The sequence below is a fragment of the Phalaenopsis equestris genome, unplaced genomic scaffold, assembly GCF_001263595.1.
Source record: "Phalaenopsis equestris unplaced genomic scaffold, ASM126359v1 Scaffold000002, whole genome shotgun sequence".
Classification (NCBI taxonomy): Eukaryota; Viridiplantae; Streptophyta; class Magnoliopsida; order Asparagales; family Orchidaceae; genus Phalaenopsis; species Phalaenopsis equestris.
Genome location: NW_018164444.1, coordinates 22,842,232 through 22,865,866, shown reverse-complemented (window position 1 = coordinate 22,865,866; position 23,635 = coordinate 22,842,232). Strand labels below are relative to the sequence as shown.

The window sequence follows — 23,635 nt, the reverse complement described above, 5'->3', positions numbered from 1 at the left end:
TATTTATTTATTTGTTTTCTAAAAATTTCATGTTTATTTGATTTATTTGAGAATAATTATTTTATATTTTTACACTTTATTTTTATCCTCTCATAGAATAAGTTATGCACATCATCTCTTACCTCATCAACAAATATAATTTGGGGCATTCATATACATGCTACAATATCCTAATGTATTTACATCTCCAACACCTACACTTTTAATATTTACATTCATAACTCAAAAATAAAGACCTCGAGTTATTTCTGAGTTATTTCACGATTATTGAAAATAACCCAGAAATAACCTGAAAATAACTCAGAAATAACCTGCGTCGCACGTACATCTACGTCAGAAGTCCGCACAAAAAAAAATTAAGCCTGATTTAGGGCCAAAAAAACTGAAATTACAATGTAAATTAATATTTTTTGACCTTATTTATTTGTTTTCTAAAAATTTCATGTTTATTTGATTTATTTGAGAATAATTATTTTATATTTTTACACTTTATTTTTATCCTCTCATAGAATAAGTTATGCACATCATCTCTTACCTCATCAACAAATATAATTTGGGGCATTCATATACATGCTACAATATCCTAATGTATTTACATCTCCAACACCTACACTTTTAATATTTACATTCATAACTCAAAAATAAAGACATTTCTGAGTTATTTCACGATTATTGAAAATAATCCAGAAATAACTTGAAAATAACTCAGAAATAACCTGCGCCGCACGTACATCTACGTCAGAAGTCCGCACAAAAAAATTAAGCCTGATTTAGGGCCAAAAAAACTGAAATTACAATGTAAATTAATATTTTTTGACCTACGCTTCCATTAAATGTTAAAAAACCACATAACAAATGTTCAAATGTCAGATGTCACCCATCATTCTATATAAAGCAACAGTGTTCAAGTGACTCGACTAAATACATGAAAAATATCACCTTTTCTTGAATCCATATTTCTTCCTCTCATAGAACAGATCAGTCTTGGCACTGCCCAGGTTGACAATCTTCGGGCACCCGTCGCGGTCCTTCTCCTGCTGCGTGCATTCCTTGCAATAATACGCGTCCGATATGCCGACGCCGCCGCAGATGACACAACGGCCCTGGAACGAACCATAGTTGCACTCGTCGCAGATTCGCACGAGCGTGCAAGGACGAACATAAGAGTCGCAAACGACGCACTTGCCGTCATCCTTCTCGCACAGCCGGCCGATCGCTATGCCCGGTTGTTTCCGGCACATGATCAGATCAGGATGATGCTTTGCCATGGCTTCCTAGCTCCTAAACAAGAAAATGAAGATTAGCGTAAAGATATCATGAAATTATTGATTAGGGAAATTTGCATGTATGCCACATAGTTCATGTGACCGACCCTAAGTTCAGGTTACCTTTTAAAAGTTAAAATGGTGGTCTAGATTTGGTTGTATAAATGTAAAATGTAAAGTTTGGGGGGTGGGGGGTGTTTGGTTGGATACTGTTAGATATGTAAATACATAGGAATTGAGGGGTATATATGCAGATGTGTTCTGGTAAATACATAGGAATTGAGGGGTATGTATGCAAATGTGTTCTATATTAAGTTCTTTTTCTCACTTTCCAGTATCTATTGACCCACCCCTTCAAACAATGAATGCATCCATATAAATATTTGTCCACACCACTCATCTATTAAATGAAAAAAAAAACAAGCACAAGCGAATAAATGTGATATTAAAATGGAAGATTTACATAAATACCACTCAATCCCCCTATGTAATTACATATCTAACACCAAAAATTCAATTTTTACATACAAACCACCGTACTTCTGCACGAAAAGATGCATTTCACTATTTAGAAGTTAAGGGGGGGTAAACCACCGTACTTCTGCACGAAAAGATGCATTTCACGGGGGGGTATTTTTATGTAATATGAAAATTTTGGGTGGTACAAATGTAAAAAAAACAAAATATAGGTGTAAGATATGTAAAAGAAGACAGGAATTAGGTGGTATGTATGTAAATTCCCCAATTAATATTGATTCCAAAATTCAGATAACACCATTGGCTTATTCAAGGAATTACATCTAGGCTCTATATAAGCATTAGCTAACCTTTGAAAAACGAGCACAAATCATTGGGTATATAGATTAATTAATTGTGGCATTTACAAACATACCGCCGAATTCAAATGCATTTACATATCTAACAAATAAACTTAGATTTTTACATTTATACCACCCAAAAGTTTCACGATATAAAAAATGCCACAATTTTAATTTTTAAAAAGAGAAATACAACTTTTCATGCATAGGTAAGGTGGCATATATGTAAAAGTTAAAGAATATGTGTTAGATATGTAAAAACATAAGACTTGCGAGGAATGTATGTAAATCTTCCTAATTAAATATAAATGCAGAGGGCAAGCATAGAATAATGATTAGATCGCATATATTATTATTCAGTAATCACAAAAAACAGCTCTGTATTACATAGAAAGTAAGGCTGCATATAGCAAAACTAATATCCAGACCCCGCATCAATGAGAAGCCTCATGCATTGGTGCAATCCTTATATAAAGGGTGGAGTTTAAGCCGAATTGAGTTTGATCTGAAATAAACTCGAGCTCAACTCATGAGATGTATGATTGGCTCGAGCTCGAGCTCGAGCTCAACTCAAGCTCATAGATGAAGCTCGAACTCGGTTCGAGCTTGGCTTCGAAACTCCATTTTGCTAAAAATACATTAATGATGTATTGAATAGTAAAACTTTATTTATTATGTGAAAAACAAGATTAATTAATGAATTAATTAATTTAATTGGCTGATTTGATAAGATCCTTAGTTGAGCAGGCAAAAGCTCGAGCTCAAACTCATATAATATAAGAAGTTGAATCTAAGTAGGAGCTCGAGTTTGTGACTTGATAAACTTGAGTTGCAAACCCGTTAACAAGTCGAGTTCAAGCAAGCTTGTCTCACTCACACCCCTATATAAAGTTTGCTCTATCTTGTTGGCATCACTTTTGAAATAGTATGTGTATAGTTTCCACTTGAACACTACAGGATTTTGTTTCTCACAATTCACTGTCTCTCATAATGCAAGATATCCGTTCGGAGCTCCTGATACGTGTCTCGATACCGATTCAGCTCTATCCGAGAACGCTCTCTGTTAGGTGATGAGAATTCTGACACGATACATATTTAATGTCCATTCCTGTGTTTAGAGACCATGTTGTGTTTATTCAGAACCTCCCATGATCAAGGGCAATCACAAAATTCTCCCACACGTGTTTTGGAAAAATCACGGTTTGGAACGACGATTTTAAAACATTCTAGACTTTAAAATTAACACTTAATTTTCTGCATGACCTTCATGCCGAATTTTAAATGGATTGCATAGCATTTCTCTTAACCAAGTCATATAATAGAGCCTCCACTTAGGACTGCGGTAGATAATTGCATTCATATTTACATCTCCCAGTGAGAAGTCCATCTGTTTCTTAAACCCGACTGACTAAGCATAAGTTCTATATTTAGGTGATTGACTAGCCCGATTAAGATCTTAGAGGCTGCACCGATCCAGATGGGGTGTAAGTACTTTATAGAGAGTTTCAGCTTTATAGCTGGACTTCTTCTTTCATTTCTTTACTGAGGCATCTTTGTCAACTATTTGACAAGTGTGAGTCCCACCTGTTGAGTTCCACCTCGTAGGTCATAGGACTAGGGTTTTACTTCGCTTGACTTTAGGGCTACTGAGGCTCCCTTGGATGACGCAATTCACGGATTGCTGACAAAAGGTCTACAGTTATGTTGGGACGACTACTTTCACGGTAAAGTAGACTTAGGGTCGTAGTAGCTTGAGATGACAGATCCGTAATATCCTGACTCGACAACATCTATCTTTTAAGATTACTCTATCATTCCTCTTGTTGAGCCATGTCGCTCTCTTTTAGACTTCATTGATATCATCTTAACAGCCCGACTACCAATGAGTTGCCACCCATTTGGGATACGGTAATTCACCCTCTTGTCTGATGGCCCGGTGAGCTCTGACGTAAATGAATATCTCCGTCGAGAAGATTTTGGTTATCTTGTAGGCTCCCTGTGTCGATGAGTCGCTACCCATTTGAGATGTGAGAGATTCACTCTCTGTCATGTGACTTAGCGAGACTTTGAAGTATAAGGGTGTTCCCATATGAAATAATCATCCTTTGATGACCTATTCTTCGAGTTCATGATAATATAAATGAAACTTATTTTATTCAGAGTATTCTTAGGTATCCCCCAGGATATAATTAAACAGGGGGATACGTTCTTCTGAGAGACTCTTGACCCCAGAAAAAAAAATTATTTTTGATTCTCTAATTATGGGTAACTCATGTAGGGATTCTCTTCATGGATGTTGTGTTTCAAGATACTTCGATCTGATCTCGTTATGACGTATACTCTCGACCCATCACATGAGGAATTCATATCTAAGTTTTCCATTGTTTCTTTTTAATTATTTGTATATTTCTTGTCGTATCTCATCACTATTTGATTCCTCTCCTATTCGAATCATTTATGATGATATGGAAGAGAGATTTATTCGAATAAGAAAATTATACGACATAGAAATAAACAAGTTGACGACTCCGAATTTTTAAAATGAACCAAAAAGCATACCATTAAATTGTGTCACTGCCATCTCCAAACCTCACATTTGCATGTGGATGTTAGAGGCCTCCATTTGGTTCATGAAGTTTTCCAATAATAGATTCCATTACGTCAAGAAAATCAACAAAACCTCCATATATTTTTTAATGCTAGCATATTAAGCTCCTTAAATATCTAACCCTAATGCGTGTGACAGGAAAATCGTCACCTTCCATTTTGACAATTTTCACATACCTAAATATACTCCAATCCACCATGCACACGCTCAATATGGCAAAGCCCAATAGATCATACAGAACCTATTATAGAATTCAACAACAACAAGCTTTATCCCACTAAGTGGGGTTAGCTACATCAATCATTTTTCTCCATTGCGTCCAATTGAGTGTTATATTTTCATTTAATTATAATAAATTAAGATAATTTTTTTATACAATATGCCCACACCTTTTTTAGGTCTACCTCTACCTTTCTTAACATAAGTCAAATCTAAAACATCTACACTCCTAACTGAATCATCAGATGACCAACGTTCAATGAGACCAAACCATCTAAGATGGCTCAATCTAATCTTGTCTTCCACTGGAGCTGCACCAACCCTATCACATATATAATCATTTCGCATTTATTTTCTCTAAGTGTCAAGCCACTCATTCACCTAAGCATTCTCATGTCAGCAACACCTAACTTTGTCTTATGCCTAAGCATTCACCTAAGCATTCTCATCTCAACAACACCTAACTTTGTTTTATGCCTCTCTTTTAAAGGCCAACATTCTGCACCATAGAGCATAGCAGGTCTCACCACCAGCTTTTAAAAATTTCCTTCATTCTGAGCAGCAACTTTCTATCACACAATAGGCGATGCATTCCTCCACTTCAACCAACCAACTTGAATTCTACTAATAACATCCCCATCTATATCACCGACACTTTAAACAATAGACTCGAGATATCTAAAACGTTCACACATTTTTAATGATTTGATCACCCATAGTTACAGCTCTGCTACTAAAGTTACTACTAATAAAATTACATTCCATGTATTCAGTTTTAGATCCTACTCAAACGAAGGCCTTTAAATTCTAATGTTGACCTTCATAATTCAAGTTTTTCCTGAACTTTCTCTAGTTTCATCCACAAGAAGAATATCAACATCCATAACTAAAGCAAAAAAAAAAAGAGTTTAAAGTCGATACCTGATGTAATCCAAACTTAAAAAAGAAAATAATTGGTCAATCCTCATTCTATTCGAACACAAGTAACAACTCTAGCATATATATCTTTAATGACTTGAATGTAAGTTATTTCAACATTTTTCTTCTCTAGAACTCTCCAAAGAACTTCTCTTGGAATCTTATTATAAGTTTTTTTTTTAAATTAAAAAAAATCATGTGTAGATCCTCCTATTTCTCTTTGTATTTCTCCATCAAACCTCTCAATAAATGTATAGCTTGCATAATAAACTTGTCCGACATAAATCCAAACTGATTATAAAAAATCTTTGAATCAAATCTTAACCTATCCTCAATTACCCTCTCCCATACTTATAAAGTATCACATATCAACTTAATTCTTCCATAATTTGCACACACTTTTTGTGTCCTCTTTATTCTTAAAAATGTGGACTAAAATACTCTTCCTATACTTCTCGGGCTTCTTTTTAGTTTTTAAAATAATATTAAAGAGTATATTAAGCCAAGAAACTCTCAAATTTCTTAAATATCCACACTTCAATTGAGATATCAAGTTTAACTGGTTTTTCACCCTTGATTTTTTTTAAAGTCTTATCAACTTTTTTTTTACTAATACGATGATAGAAATAAAATATTTTATTATTATTAACGATATTAAGATCACTAAGATCAATTGTGTTTTAGAAAATTTCATTGAAAAATTTATCAAAATAGCTCACCAACCTATGTTGAATATCTTACTCTAAAGAAAACACTTTTTTTATTTTCATCTTTAATACATTTTACTTAATTAAATTGCTACTTTTTTTCTTTTTGTTTGGCAAGTTTATACATATATTTTTCATCTTATTTAGTATTTAATTTATTATAAAGATCACTAAAAGCGGAAGTTTCAACATCGCATTGTTCGTTTAGACTCCCTGAAAGAGGAAGTTTCAACATCGCATTGTTCGTTTAGAATCCCTACAGGCTACCCTATATTTTTTTCTAATTCTCTAAGCTTTTACATTTAAACCAACTTTTATAGCACAATTTTTTATATTGTATCTTTTCTTGCACATTATTATTCTACCACCAATTATTTTTATTTATAAAAAATTTTTATTTTGATTATCTGAGTTCATTTTTTGTCACTTGTTTAACAAATACTTGTTACTTTATCCCACAAAGAATTCGCTTCTTCATGAATATCCCAAATCCTGAAATCATGAAGTTTACTCATAAAAATAAATTTATTTGTCTTTTAGGTGACTCCATCTAATTTTATGACATTGTTTCCTTATATTATCTCTTACAACTCATCATCTAAAAATCCTAAACTAATAATCGTTGTTGAATATTTAAATTTTCATTTAGAAGGACCTTACAATATTTATATTCTCGACGATTTCTTTCTCATAAGAAAATAATCAATTTGTGTTTATTTAAATTCATTCTTATAAGTAATAGTATGTTCATATCTTTTCTTAAATAAAGTATTAGAAATAACAAAATCATGCGGTTTTCTTAAATAAAGTATTAGAAATAATAAAATCATGCGCTAAGCAAAATCTAATATGGTTCTACCAACTTTACTAATCACTCTAAAACCAAAGCCACCATGAATATTTCTAAAATCTTACACCACTCTACCAACATGTCCATTTAAATCTCCTTCAATGAATTTTTTTTCTTCAAAAGGCATTATTTTGTAGTAATTTTTTTAGGACATTCTAGAAAATTTCTTTTGAACATATATCTAAATCTACTTGAGGAGTATAAGCATTTGTAACATTAAAAATCTTAATATCAACAACAATCTTTGGGGCTATAATTCTATCTCCAATTATATTAATTTTCTATAACATTATCATTCAAACTTTTATCTAGAATTACATATATACCATCTCTAGTGCGACTTCAGTCTGAATACTAAAGTTTAAAATCTAAGCTATCAATCTCTTTAGCATTTTCTCCGAATCATTTAGTCCCTTGACTACAAAAGATATTTATTTTTCTATGAAACATGATATCAATTAACTTCATTAATTTACTTGTGAGAATACATATATTTCAAGATTCTATCCTAATAGTAATTCATTGACTAACTTCTTTATCTGCATCTGTCTGTAATGTGGAAACACTTGCTTATTCGGCACTACACCCTGGCGCCGATGTATTGCACATTTTTCACTGTATCAAGGTCATACAATGTGTCGCTTCCAGGGGACGGTTTAGCATTTACATAAGAATTTAAAAGATTCATTTCATTATTTTTCGAAAAATTTTACACGTCCACTTATCGTATCCGAGGCTTGGGACCCAACAATGACAATGTTAAAGAAAATACAATAGAATTCAATATATGGAAATGAATCAATATGCATGCATGTAGTTTATAACAATATATCATGTAATGTTCAAGTATGATTGGTATAAACATAAAGTATATGTATATTTATGAAAATTTATATCACCATGGACGTAGGTCATATCGTTTACAATGTGAGGATGTCAGTAACATATATATCATATGGAATTGATTCTGCCAATGGAAATACTTGGAATCAAGTGAATAACAAATGCATCAACAACATTAATATAACCAATAATTCCATTCCATAGTTATGTAAGTAAGGAATTGTATTTAGCATTTATTTCTGTACATGAGCAACTAATTACCTAATTACCAGAAATCGTACTACAATTGATGACTTTCCCAATCATGCCAAGGACATTACCCTAATACCCATTCATATGTTGTTCAACCAGTATGATGTCCAAATATAAGTATTTACGTCTGCAAACAAAACAAGGGCTCAACGATCAACTAGTAGTTCGGTTCAATAAGAGCTTGTTCATGTCATTTGATTAACCAATTGCACAAGTTTAAACACTTTTATAAATATTCAATTGTTAAATAAACAAGCTTGAATAACTACTTATTCAATTCAATTATGTTCCGAATAATATGCTCACATAAGCCAAAGCTCAAATCGAGCTCAAACAATCAAAAAGACAAACAAACCAAGCTCAAACACAAACACAAAAGCTTGATTTGAGCTTTTCTTGAACTTGAACTCAAACTTTATATGAAAACAATCTTACAAAACTATTCATTTGCATGTTGACAACATAACCATCAACCAAGATTGACTATTCATAACTAAATATAATTTACTTGTCCATCTTTATTAAATCATATTATTATAAGTGCATCAACATCTACCTTACAGACAATATCATTTAAGCGCGAACGCATTAACTTATCCAACTGTGAGGATTTTTTTGATACACTAACTAGCCTATGTATGTTTTTCTCATTCAATGCTTTCCACACATTAATACGTCATTTGCATTTACAAGACATAGCCATCATTTCCATGGTTCATGCACATCATTTGGCAAATAAAAAATAACAACATTTCATAGCCATGGATTTATGTAAATCAAATGTGCATTATGAAGTCATGTTTAATACGTGGCATGTAATTCATTTCATAGCCATTGATTTCAAATGTGCATTATGAAATCCAATGTACACTAACTAAACTATGTATGTTTTTCTCATTCAATGCTTTTCACGCATTAATACGTCATTTGCATTTACAAGACATAGCCATCATTTCCATGGTTCATGCACATCATTTGGCAAATAAAAAATAACAACATTTCATAGCCATGGATTTATGTAAATCAAATGTGCATTATGAAGTCATGTTCATTATATAAAACTATATATGAAACATGAGAAGCAAAAAAAATGTCACCATAATGCACGACATACATGCCAGGTATCATGAAAGTCACACATGGAGAAAATGAAGCATGGCTAATAACTACCAGATGATCATCAAGCACATTCTCTCACATGACAAAGACAGCAAATACATGGATTAATCATCATATAAATACCAATTATATTTGTGTCCTCACCAAAATTGGATGACAACATGTAGGAATACAAAGGTCTAAAAATAAGGTGAAATATTAGTGTTGTTTTAGAAATCTGGTGAAAATCTGTCAAAAGCATAAATCATCAAATGATTGTCATGAAAACCCACAAGAAAGCATGCGAGGTACAAAAAAACCTCTGATTTCTAAGGCATGGAAATGGTGTCCTGCTTCAAAACGATTAAAAAAACCAACAAAACGGGCCCTGATATCAATCTCCAAGGTCTAGTAAGTCTACCATTCTTACTCTTTAGCTCTCCCACCCTTCCTCAAGCAAAAAAAAAAAAAAGGAAAGTTACATACATAGCCCACAGTTTTTATGATTTACATGTCTCAGACCTAAACTTTAATATTAACATACATAGCACTTTGGTGTTTTAAACTTATGCATCCAGTGTATTTCACTTTTATAAAGTGGTAATAGTGTTATTTTTACATGATATTAAAGATTTGTGCGCTATGTGTGTAAATATGAGAGATATGTAATTACATAAGAATTGTGTGCTATTTATATAAATGCCAGAAAAAAAAGAGAAGATAAGGCCAGTCAACAAGAAACTAAGGATGAAAGTTTCTAAAAGTAGAGAGAAGAAAAGGAGAGAATGGAAGTCAAATAAATAATTGAAGTCTACTTAAAAACAATGCTAAAAAAAACCCGAACAAGACCATGACACTCTTATTGTACCATAGTTCAATAGATATAGATATACATATATATTGGTGTGTGTAATAGGCCACTGAACTTACGAATATTAGAATTTCCCCACCTTAAAAATTATTGTCCTCAACATTTGTGTCCATATCAATTAGATTTAGGATAAATCAAGACATACTTATCACATTTCAAATACTCTCCAATGCAGCCAGCCTTTCAGTTTTGTGTCCCCACTGAACTTTTACCATAAGAATTTAATTATTTTATAATTGCTTTACAATCAAGGTCAATATTCTTTATTGTTCCTCTATGCAGGTATAGTTGGGGGTTGCAATTCATTCTCTGCCTATGAACTTTATTCACTATATATATGATCCACTTCCTCAATGTCATAAATTGGAGCACATCATGGATCTCACTTTTTATGGTAATCTTAATTTTTATGTAGCCTTTTCATTTATAACATAGACATCAAACAACACAAAGGACCTTGAAAGCTATTTCTCTTCACTACCAAATATGCTCTTTCATTGGGATTACTTTCCGGATGTAAAAGTAGGTATAAAAGAACAAACTTTTATTGAAAAAAAAAATTATTTATAAAATGACCTTAAGTAAAACTTCCCTTGAGGCCTTCCGCAATGTAAAAATTATTTATAAAAATTTATAAATAAAAAAAAATTAGTGAAAATCGCTTTGTAAGGGGACTCCAATTTGATTATCACTGGATGCTGATGTAACTTCCGTTATTAACAATAATTCAATTACAGTAAAGCATTGTTCACCAATTTGACATTAACAACCAAAAGATCTTGATGTCGAGATTATATTCCCTTGAGGTCTAAACCATTTAAGAAAATGGAGTGGTTGGAGTATGATTATTTAATCAATTGTTCTTCAAAAGTGGCAATGACTTAATTTGAGAGATGAGGCACTCTTATAATGGTATCACTTTCACCAAATATTGGTTGATTCTATTACAATAATTGTCGTAGAGATTGCCCTTGGTGACATAATCTAATAAATCTTGCCGCAGGCACTCAAGTATTGAAGAAAATGCCCAAGGTAGCATTATCTAATGAGCCTCTCAACCTCCTCGAGATGAAGACGAGCATTAGTGGTGTGTCTACGCTTACGGTGGAAGTTGTAATATTGGTTTTGGTTTCCCGCATTTGGTGTAATTAGTTTTGGCCACTTAACATTTTTATCATTATGCATAGAAAATAAGACAATAAAATGTGTTGTTTTGTCGAGCCAGATTGGAACACCCACAAGCAAAAGACATTTGGGCGCGCACCAGCACCCACACTAGCATTGGCTTCCTCTCAGACAGAGCGTGTGACGTTGGGCTATGAGCGCTCAAGCGCCCATTGAGTGCTGCTCACAGAGATAGGGGTGCTCCTGCGCCCCCTTATGGGCGCTCAGGCACCCGCTACAGGCGCTAAGTCGCCTGCTTCCATAGCACTTAGAGCTCAAGCACCCAAGTCTAGGCGCCTATACACCTGGAGCAGTTAACACAAGCTTCTGAGTGTTGAATTCTTCCTTTGTGTTCTTCGATTGTGTTCCTTCCACTGATGTGAGAAGAGTCGAAGATGTGGATTTCTATAATTCGGCGTGATTCTTTTGTTAGATTAACAGAAGAAAAATTATGGAGCGAGTCTTGTAAGTTTCCTTGTGTGCAGAGAGCAAATTTGTGTGAGTTCATTGTAAAATTCTTTGATTTCATAGTGAAAATTTTCTAGTAGTGTGGCTCCATGATTTTTTCTCGTTCTCTGGTTTTTCCACGTTAAATTTCTGTCCTTTTTTGGTTTGTAAAATTTTTCTAGTGGTGTGGCTCCATGATTTTTTTCTCGTTCTCTGGTTTTTTCACGTTAAATTCTATGTCCTTTTCTGGTTTGCTTTTATTGTGCTTCCATTTAGATTTTGTTCCAATTTATCTTGAATTTGCGCGATCTTGTTATTCTGTGATGGTGTTTAGTTTTTAATTGATTCAAAACCCCGATAAAGTTCGGAATTGTATTTTATATTCATAAAAAACTGGTATCAGAGCGAGGTTCGATTCGAGTGGAAGCAATAACCGAAGAAGGAAGGTTCAAAAAGAACTTAAATAGGACGAACTTCGTATTATGAAAGATACAGATAAAGGATTTGTTGTATTAGAAAAGTTATACTTACCACTACAAAGAATTACCAAGAAGTCTGAGTCTATACCTATGGAGGAATGGAAAGTGTTGGATCGAATAACACTGGTTTGATCCGGTTGTCACTTTCCTCATATGTCGCGTTCAATGTTGTAAATGAGAAAACTATCGTGGATCTCATGGCGGCACTAACAAACATGCACGAAAAGCTTCTGTTTCCAATAACTTTTTTCTAATGAAGAAGTTATTCAACATGAAAATTGTGGATGGTTGTTCAGTTGCAGAGCATCTTAATAATTTCAACACTGTGACGAGTCAGTTGTGTTCTGTGAGGGTTAAGTTTGATGATGAGGTCAGAGCACTGCTGATATTATCTTCATTGTCAGACAGCTGGGATGATTTGGTAACGACAGTGAGTAATTCTTCAGGAACTTCGAAGTTGAACTTTGATGACATCATGTGTCTAATGTTGAATGAAGAAGTTCGCAGAAAAGCAACAAATGGTGAATCGTTAGATTTGTGTTAAATGTTGATAATAAAGAAAAGATTTTGAACAGGAGTGCATGCAAAGGAAGATCCAAGTTCAGAAAAGGAAAATCCAAGTCAGGCAAAGGAAATAGCAAAAAAAATGCTAGAACTGCAGCAAGAAATAGCATTTCAAGAGGGATTGCAAAGCTCCAAGGAAAGCTGATGGTAGAGGGCAGGAAAGGAGTTTCTCTATCAATTTCTCCACTGGTGAAATCCAAAATGACTCCATGGTGTTATCCCTAGTCAACACTGAATCTTACTTAATAGATTTAAGTGCCTCTTTTCATGCTTGCCCCAATAAAGAGATTTAAAAACTACACTTAGAGTGATCTAGGAAATGTTTATTTGGGAGACAATAAGACCAGAAATATAGTAGAAAGAGTGATGTAAGTAAAAGGTTGCCAAATTGAACAGTCTGGAAGCTTACTGAAGTTAGACATATTCCAAATTTGAAGAGAAATCTCATCTCTATGAGTCACTTGGCAAAGTCAGGATTCGTGACTACTTTCACTGATGATTAGTAGAAAGTGACTAAAGGGGCATTGGTGATTGCTCGGGACAACATTGATGACACTTTTTATCTAATCAATGAAATGATTGATTTCACCGATGTGATTGGAACCAGGGTGGATTCAAGTCTGTGACACCATAAGTTTGGCCATATGAGCGAGAAATGAATGAAGTCCTTGTTTTCTAAAAATAAACTTCAGGATTTGAAATCAGTTGATATGGATTTCTGGGAAAACTGTATTATATGGAAAGCAGAAAAAAGTTTCTTTCTCTAAGAGCGAATCAGTGATGAAGTCAAAGAAATTGGAGTTAGTGCATACTGATGTATGAGGTCTACTCCAGTTCAGTCTATTGAAGGTTCTCGCTATTTTGTCATGTTCACTAATAATCAAATAAGAAATGTATGGGTTTATTTTATAAAATAAAAATTTGATGTATTTGAAGTCTTTAAGAAGTGGAATGTTATGGTAAAAAATGAGACGAGCTTGAAGCTGGAGTATCTCAGATCAGATAACGAGGATGAGTAATATGATCAGAAATTCAGAAATTTTTGTACTACAGAGCGAGTAAGGCATGAGTTCACTGTCCTAAGGAGACCGCAGTAAAATAATGTGATTGAGCGCATGAACTAGACAATCACAGAGCATGTGAGGAGCATAAGGTTATATGCAGGTTTTGTCAAAATAGGTTTGGGTTGGAGTAAGGCTTATTTGAAAAAGCCTAGAATGACAAAAAGATACATCTATTTCATTCTATTTGGGTGTTCTGCATATGTGCATGTTGATACAGGGTCGAGGAGCAAGCTCGACTCGAAATCTGTCAAGTGTACCTTCATTGGTATGACTCAAATGAGTTTTGGTACAAGTTATGAGATTATCAGAATAAGAAATTCATGAGAAGAAGAGGTGTCACCCTCAATGAAATGGAGATGTAAAAGAGTAAGGTCTCGTCAGTTACTTTTGAAGAATATAGATATGTTGAGATAAATTACACCGGTGATCAGAAGAGTGGAGAAAATAATGCTAAACTAGAATGAGAACTCTTAGTCGCATACAACTGAAGTCAGGAGATCCAATATAGTGATACGACTCGTACATAAGTATTCTCATTCTTTACACTATTTGTTACTAACATATAGTGGTGAATCAGAGTGCTTTGAGGCCACACAAGTTAAAGATTTAAGGGAGTGAAAGCTTGTCATGGATGAAAAAATGTAATTATTGAAGTCAAATCTGACTTGGATTTGACGATACTACTAAATGGCAAAAGAACACTACACAACAAGTGGGTCCACAAGCTGCAAGAAGATTCATATGATGGCAAGCGATACAAGGCAAAACTTGTTGTGAAGGGTTTTCAGCAGAATGAATGAGTGGATTGTCCAGAGATCTTTTCCCAAGTGATAAAGATGACGACTGTCAGAATTGTATTGAGTGTAGTAGCAAAAAAAGACCTACATTTGAAGCAGATTGATGTAAAAAATAGTTTTCTTATATGGAGATCTGAAAAATGAGTCATGCATGGTGCAACCACAAGGTTATAAGATTTCAGAAAAAGAATGTTTGGTCTACAGATTGAAGAAGAGCATTTATGGCTTGAAGCAAACCCTGGATGGTGGTACAAGAGATTGGACAGGTTCATGTCAGACAACAGGTACTTGAAGTTTCAGGCAGCCCATTATTGCTTCATAAAACATTTCGGTAATTATTATATCTTGTTTGTTTTATATGAAGATGATATGTTGATTACAGAGGTAGATATGAAGAAAATCAGAGACTTGAAGAAATAGTTATCGAGTAAGTTTGAGATAAAGGATTTAGGTCCAACCAGGAAGATCCTCGGGATGAGAATCAGCAAGGATAGAAGTATAGAAATACTGAAGTTATCTCAGACAGAGTATATTGATAAGATCATAAAAAGATTCAACATGAGTGAGGTGAAACCAGTTAGCACTCCTATAGGTAGTCATTTCAAACTATCTAAAGAGATATCGCCAAACTCTGCAGCAGGGCAAACACAAATCGAGAGAACTCCATATGCTTCAGCATTTAAAAGTTTGATGAATGTGATGATTTATACCATGTAAGATATTGCATATGCAGCGGAAGTGATCAGCAGGACATAAGCAATCCAAGCAGGCATCATTGAGAGGTGCTAAAGTGAATTCTCAGGTATTTTAGGGAAACAATAAACAGAGCACTTTGTTATGGAAGTGTGGGGATCAGTCTACATGGATTTCTAGATTCAGATTTGGCAGAAAATGTGGACAGTAGAAGAAATACAACGAAGTATATCTTTACAATGGGAAAAACGGTGATGAGTTCGGTTTTTAGGTTTTAGAAGATCGTTGCACTTTCAACCAAGAAAGTCGAATATATTGTTAACACTGAGACTATCAATGAGATGATTTGGCTACAGATTTTCATGACAGAATTGGGCAAGGAGCAGGGGATTGAAAAACTCTGCAGTGATAGTATGAGTGCAATTCATCTTGTTAAGAACGTTGTTTTTCATGTTAGGACAAAACATATTCAGCTGAGGTATCATTTCATTCGATATTTTCTAAAAGATAGGAATTATTCCAGAAGAAGATACACACAACTCAGAATCCTGGAGACATGTTGACGAATACAGTGTCTATTAAGAAACTGAAGCTATGTCTGGATTTAGTTGGGTTGATGAAACTTGAAACCGAGGGTGAGCCACACCACGGTACATAACTATGAAGATGATTCAAATGGAGTTGCAGGTACAGAAGGATTGGACTCAGTGAAATCAGTCTCCAAGTATGAAATTATTAGGTTGTGGAGTCTAATTGGAACACCCACGAGCAGTAGATATTTGGGCGCACAAGTGCCTGCACTGATGCTAGCTTCCTCTTAGACAGAGCGCTCAAGCGCCCATTGGGTGATGGCTTCCTATCACAAAGCCAAGGGTGCTCCTGCGCCGCCTTATGGGCTCTTAGGGACACAATGTGGGTGCCTAGGCGCCTACTTCCAAAGCGCTTGATGTTTTAACTCGGGATTTCAATTTAAGCCCCGATTTCAAGCGGCATAAGGGCTTCAGAGTGTTGAATTCTTTCTTCATGTTCTTCGATTGTGTTCCTCCCATTGAAGGTGAAAAGAGTCGAATAGGTGGATTTCAGTAATTCGACATAATTCTTGTGTTGAATTAATAGAAGGAAGATTGTGGAGCGAGTCCTGTAAGTTTTCTTGTGTGCAAAAAGGAAATTGGTGTGAGTTCTCAATAAAACATTTTGATTTCATAGTGTTTTTCTGGCAGTGTGGCTTTGTGATTATTTCTTATTCTCAGGTTTTTCCAAGTTAAATTCATGTGTTCTTTTCTGGTTTACTTTGATTGTGCTTTCATTTAGATTTTGTTCCAGTTTATCTCGAATTTGTTCGATTTTGTTATTTCGTGGTATGGTTTAGTTTTGAAATTAATCCTAAGCCTCGTTAAAGTTGGGAATTGTTCTCTATATTCCTATCAAAATGAAAGGTATTAAACAGTGTGTATGCTTAATCGTGTTATTTGCTTACTACATTATTGTTACTAAGAAAGATCGTGATCCTTGGATTGACCATTTTTTGACAATGCAGGCACTAGTGCAATTTTTTCTCACGACCCCTCAGTTTGGTTAGATCATTAAAAGAAATGTCACATGTAATCAATGCAAGCTAGTGAACAAGTCCTACATAAGTATAAGCGAGCTTCCAAATTAAGGTTTGAGTAGTAAGGACAGGGATAGAGTCCGCCAATGAAAATCACTCAAATGAGTTTAGGATTTATTCTTGGCATTTGTCGAGCCTTATTTGAGAAACTTAGAAATTAATCCTTTAAGGATTCTTCTTTGTTTTGGCAAATTACAAAAAGGATAAGAAGAATCCCCGGGGATGCTTTATTTTATAATGAATTGATCAACATAAAGTTTTAAAAGTTCAACAAAAGTCTTGGTGGCTCTACAAGGGAGACAATTAACCTTATTCGTGCTTTTTAATTGAACTTAGTAAGAAATAATTGGCATTAGAGCTAGTTATTATCACATTGGATAAGCATGATAGTTTTGTAATGATCAATGAACTTGTAAAAAATGTCACAAGGTCACAAGTGTTAATAATGGGAATCTTAAAGACCGGTTGAGTTGAATGTCGGTATAATTGTTAGAAAAGGGCTCATGAAGGTCCATATGGAGGGTAGGCTGAGTTTGCTCCTCCAAGAGGTATTTCTTCCTAAATGAGGCATCATAACTCATCCCATCAATAGTCATGCAAAAGGCCTTCATTTCATACTAAAAGCATATGCATTCTAAGTCTCCAACGCCCATAGGAGGGAAGGGAACCATTCGATTCATCAAAAGAGAATATGTGGAACAACCAATTTTTAGTAAATAATCACCTCATGATTGTGTTGGTGATCAAACCTCAATTTGATGACGAGATATGACTATATAATATTTTCAAAATTATGATACTTGATGTGAATCAAGAAAGAAGAAAAAAGACAAATAAGAGAAATTGTAATCCTATTTGATGAGATTCTCAAAGAAAGCACAAGATATAATGGTATAACTTCCATTTGTCGTACACAAACTTCAAGGCTTGGAGTAAATGTTCCTTCATAAGCTATAATTTTTTATTTGGTAAAAGTAATAGGGCTAATGTGGCTACACAACATTTGGTAATATTGAACTTCCTAACAGTTAACATATTGCATTTGTTGTCCATTAGGTAATAGCAACTTAGAATTGGGAGTTTTGAATTCTCTAGCCATGAACAATCTTAGATAATGAGCAAGAGTATGAAATTTCTCATCGTCATTTTTAAACATTTGTGTGCTAGAAATTATCTGCAATCATAATGGGACCCAATGGAATGTTGCCCATAGCATCTACTTATTCCTTGGTAAAAAACCAAACGAAAAAAATTTACTCTGGTAATGTTTCCCCAAGAAAAAATTCCAAAGCCCAAGTTAGTAGGTGAGTTTGAAAGTTTAAGGAATGAGAATATTCAATTGAGCCTTTTCAAATGGATGGAAGGGTTCTAGAATTTTGAATTGAATTTGAAGTACTGTACCCTTCCCTTCAGACGAAGAATGGCTTTATACTTTAGTAAGGTGGATGAAAGATAGGAGAGGCGCTTTATCTCTGAGATTCCTATTGAACAAAAAATACCCATTAATTAGGGGCAATCATGGTCCTTCAAACATTATAGCTCTCAACAGAATGGATGGATGGATGAAGTCCTTAAGTCTTAAGACTAGAGTTGTTAGATACACATATCAGATTGACATTAATTCCTTTGAGCTTGATTGAAGAGTTGTGAACTAATCTAATGGTGTAAATTCAAAAGGGATTTTCATAATAATTTTATATGAGAAGAGCTTCAGATTTTACCAATGGATGATGAGCCAGATTTTATGGAGTTTGTTTGGGAAGCTTCTGGCACAGGAGATCTGTTCATCCCATACACTTTAAGTCAAGTTAGCGCTGAAACACTGGAGCAACCTTAGGTTTACTCTTTTTTTTTTCTATTTTTAACCATAGATTTAGTCATTTGAAAAAGCAAACTAACCAGCCGTAGTTATCACTTCAGATTAAAAAGGAGTAGACAAAGTATGCCCTAATTGATCCAAGGTTCACTGAGCAAAAACACTAATATCATTTCATTGAGGCTATGTTTGGACTAAAGGAAGATGGAGAAAATGAAATTTCAACAATTTAGGGGTTGGTTATGAATATGCAACCATTGGTTTAAACTTTCCAACCTTTTTTTCAATTCCTTTCACTCAATTTCTTGGCACCCAAACACAATCAAAGAGGCTTGTATAAATCTAGCTTGAAACAACAATTATGAATCAATCCCTTACATCTAGGAAATAACAATACTTTCACCAAATGAAACTTTAACTACGGGTAGCATCGGAAAAACCAAAACAATAAATCAACACCTTATTAAGGATGATGTTATAATTTATTTTTGTGAATTACTTGGTAGTACTTTCAAGTCTAATCCTATTGATTAAAAATCCAATCGTACAATGAAACTATGGAGGTCCTAAAACTTACAAAGGAAATTACTTTTGAGGAGCTGTGGCAGGTTGTCTTTGAAGCAAATCCAATGAAGACATTGAGCATTGATGGTTTCAAACATTCTTTTCAAATATCATGGCCAATCATAGATCACATCTAAAAGGCTCTAAAGCTCTTTTCATGTATTAATGGCTACTGATGCTTTTATCACCCATTTTCCTAAATAGCAACTAGCAAATAGGCGGAAAATGTAAAGGCTAATCTCCCTGTGCAAAAGCTTCTATAGAATTCTATTTGAGATGTTAACGCTTAAGCAATTAGGCGGAAAATATATAGGCTAATTTCCCTGTGCAAAAGCTTCTACTGAATTCTATCCAAGACGTTAAGACTTGAGCATTCATGAGCTGGAATGCTCTGGTCAAATTGTTTCTGTTTTTTTACAATGTATTGTGAAAATATCATTCTAGATCATGAGTAAAACAAGCACTTCAATGCTAAAAAACATTGGAAGATTTTAAGCATTGATGCATAAGCTTGGGAATACCTCACTCCCTCCCTCCCTCTATCATGAGTTAATCAAGCAATTTAATGCGCGCATGCACAGACCCGCCTCCAACCATCCACACACACATATACACCCCACCCCCAGCATGTACACACACACACCCACTCACACATTCCAACCCGCACACGTGTGATTATCTGGGGTGATTATCTCATCATGTAAATTTAATTATCAAATTAATTTAAACCAAATTTAAATAACTTTTCTATTTATTTTTAAAAGTGAATGAAATGTATTTTTGTCTTTCAATCTCTTAATAGTTAAGTCCTACCAAACCAATTCCATTGTTACAATCCTCCAAAAATATCAAAGCTGTAAGACCGCTTCACCTTATTTTGTCTCAGATAAATTGATTTAGGAATTTGAGATCGCTTCACCTTAGGCTCTCTCGCCATTTTTCCTAAGTTAACTTGTTTGTCTTTATCAAAGTCTTGTGCCAACTCCTCATTCATATTCTTTCTTTTGGCATATCACTTTAGTTTTATTTTGTATGTTTGTGTCACGAAAAATTTCATGTCAGAATATGAATCACCTAATTAAGGAGTTCAATTAGATTTAGTAGGTTATGCGCTTGTTTTCCTTGTTTGTTTTCTTGCTACTTATTTGTATTATCCTTTAGTGATTTATGCGGGAAGATGGATTGTCAAATTATAACAAAGGCTGCTCAACCTAAGTAATAACAGTATGATCTCATAAAATATTGATGAAATTTATAAGATCTAAGAGAATCTAAATGGATACCACAATGTACAAGTGGATACTACAAATTCCTTTGAACAAAGTCAAGAAAAGAGGTCACAAGATGCACTTTGAAGAATAAAAATAAGAGAGTGGTGGGGATGGTAACCCCTGAAATAATTGTAGGGTAGGAGCAATGAAATTCAAGATACATGGCTATCAAAAAAGCTTGTCGTTCATGAGAAACTCAATGAGAATATCATGTTTGATTTATTCATTAAGTGAGTTGAACGCGAGCATATGTTTTGAGCTTGATTTTTAAACGAGTTGAAATTGAATAAACTATTGTTTGATTGTTTTTTGCTTGTTATTAAATTGGAATAAATAGATATACAAATATATTAAATTATTTATTGCTATTTTTATATTTTTTAGAAATACTAACCGGTTAGTAGATAAGTAAAATGGTTATATTATGTTCAACTCATTATTTATTTATTTTCATTTCTTTGAAACCAACTCATATTTGGCTTATGTCCATTCAAATTCTAAAGATATGAATAAAAAATAATGTCTACAAACAATTTCAAATACGATCCGAACACAAATATACTCAATTTCAAACAATTCGAACACAAAAAAACTACACCTAGCTCAAGCCCAACTCGTTTGGGTAGGATGCCATAGGTAGAACTGCATCGCTCGCATATGACATCATTTTATAAAGAGGTGAGCTTAATAAACAAAAAGATTGTGAAATTTATGCACAAGAATAATTTTGTTATTAGAATCTTTTAAATTTCTTTATTTAGGGAATACAATAATTCACAACAACAACTACAACAAACCTTTATCCCACTAAATGGGGTCGGCCACATAAATCATTTTTCTCCATCACGTCCTATTGAGTGTCATATTTTCATTTAATTCTAATAGATTAAAATCATTTTTATACAATAATATGATCCTTTTATTAATATAATAAATTCTAATCAAGTAAACTTAGTAAATATTAGTTTTTTTTGCTGAGTTCATCGCCTTTCTCCTACAAAATTTGTTCTTCATTTCCTTTAGAGAGGGGATGACAAATATAATAGTGAACAAATAAGAAAAAGGGAAAGTGGTGGTCCAGCAAGTGCAAATGAAGAACGAGTTAAAGGGAAAAAAAAAGGAAGGAGTGCAATGGATTGGAATTGGTGGTTCAGGAAGGTGAGGGGAAAGGAAGGATGTCAAAAAGACAAAAGACAGAGAGAGAAAAGGATCAAAAAGGCGTTGCACTTCAAGAAAGTTGGAAAGGTTGTAAGCAACACTTCTCTCGATAGAAGTTATTATTCAATCTGGATTTAACAACTCCATTAGCACAATAAAGGCTTAATCAAGATGTTCAGACTTGCAAAACTTTTTTTTTTTTTCTTAAGCCAACAAAATCAACGATAGAACTTGGCAAATTAGCCACTTTCCCAGAAGAAACTACACAAATTTACATAGAAACCCTGTAACCCACGCTCCCCCCTTCCCTCCTACAGCAGATAGTTAAGTATCGGTCCTCTTACAAAATCTATCTTACAGCCAGCAACCTGTTCAAAGGATGAAGTAAAGAAACAGCGAAGTTTTGAACCGCTTTCATTAAAAAAAACAAAAAAGAAAAAAAGAAAAGAAAAGAAGAAGAAAGGTTTCGAGAATCATGAAGAGACTGAAATTCCTAAAAACCTAATAGAGAAGGATCCATTTCGCAAACTCACCTTCTAGTGTTCGCACAAGAGATCGAGCTCCTGCGAAGCCGCTCCCGCCTCTTCTTGCTTACAGCTTGTGTGCTTGCCCTTCTCGCTCTCTCGCTTCACTTTCGCCCGCTAAGCGCTAACAATGGCGGCTGACTAGGAAAGTTAGATGTTATAGGGCACAAGAGGCCATTTCAACCACAGAGAAACCTATCAACAATGTGTATGTTATTTATATTTATTTAATAAATAAATGGTTATATAGCTCAAATTTTGCTCACTTACGGGGGTGTAAACGGCCGAACACGACTCTTGTTCGCCTCGTTTATATTTAGAGCTAAGAAAGTTTGTTTGTATTCGGTTTGTTTGCTTAGCAAGCCGAACACTAGTCGTTCACGAACAAAAAGTCAAATCACGTATTCATAAAATGCTAAGAATTGAGGCAAAATTTAAAACAAATCTATTTTAATAATTTTTATTATATTTTCTTCATTAATACTTCTAAGTCATTATAAATCTTTGTAGCCTTGTAGACAATTAATTTTTTAAAATAATACTCATCAAATATATATATATATATATATATATATATATATATATATATATATATAGTAGTATTTCAAGTCAAAACGAGCCAAACACAAACAAGTCGAAAACGAGTAGTATTCGGCTCGTTAACTTAGCGAATGAGCCAAACACGAGCTTCTTAACCAGTCGAACATGAGCTGTTCGAGAACAACGAACAGTTTTGACAGCCCAACTCACTTATGGTGAAAATGAATGCTCCATCAGTTGAACCTAATATAACTTGATTCTGAGATCCTTAAGGCGCAACAACTTAAAGACATGCCCGCAATTAAAATAATCAACATGGGACTTCTCATTTGATATTTTTAGAATTTTAGATAAATCCATTAAAATGTCAAGCCAAAAAAACTAGCACTACCATTTAAATTTAAATAAATCCAAATAAATTTAAAGAATTTCAATCAATTGTTCGTTGACATCACTTACGACCATCATTAAACATGTCCTTTAACTATCATTATTC

At 34.0% G+C, this 23,635-nt stretch overlaps 1 protein-coding gene across 1 annotated transcript; it reads right to left on the bottom strand.

Annotated features, from left to right (window-relative positions):
• Nucleotides 1-803: 803 nt before the first annotated feature.
• Nucleotides 804-22,689, bottom strand: LOC110018099 (PHD finger-like domain-containing protein 5B; the record flags this gene model as incomplete). Its single annotated transcript, XM_020715339.1, is given in 2 exon segments — nucleotides 804-1,281; nucleotides 22,609-22,689. A coding segment is annotated over 1 exon segment (333 nt). The 3' UTR covers nucleotides 804-935.
• Between the last annotated feature and the right edge of the window lie 946 nt (nucleotides 22,690-23,635).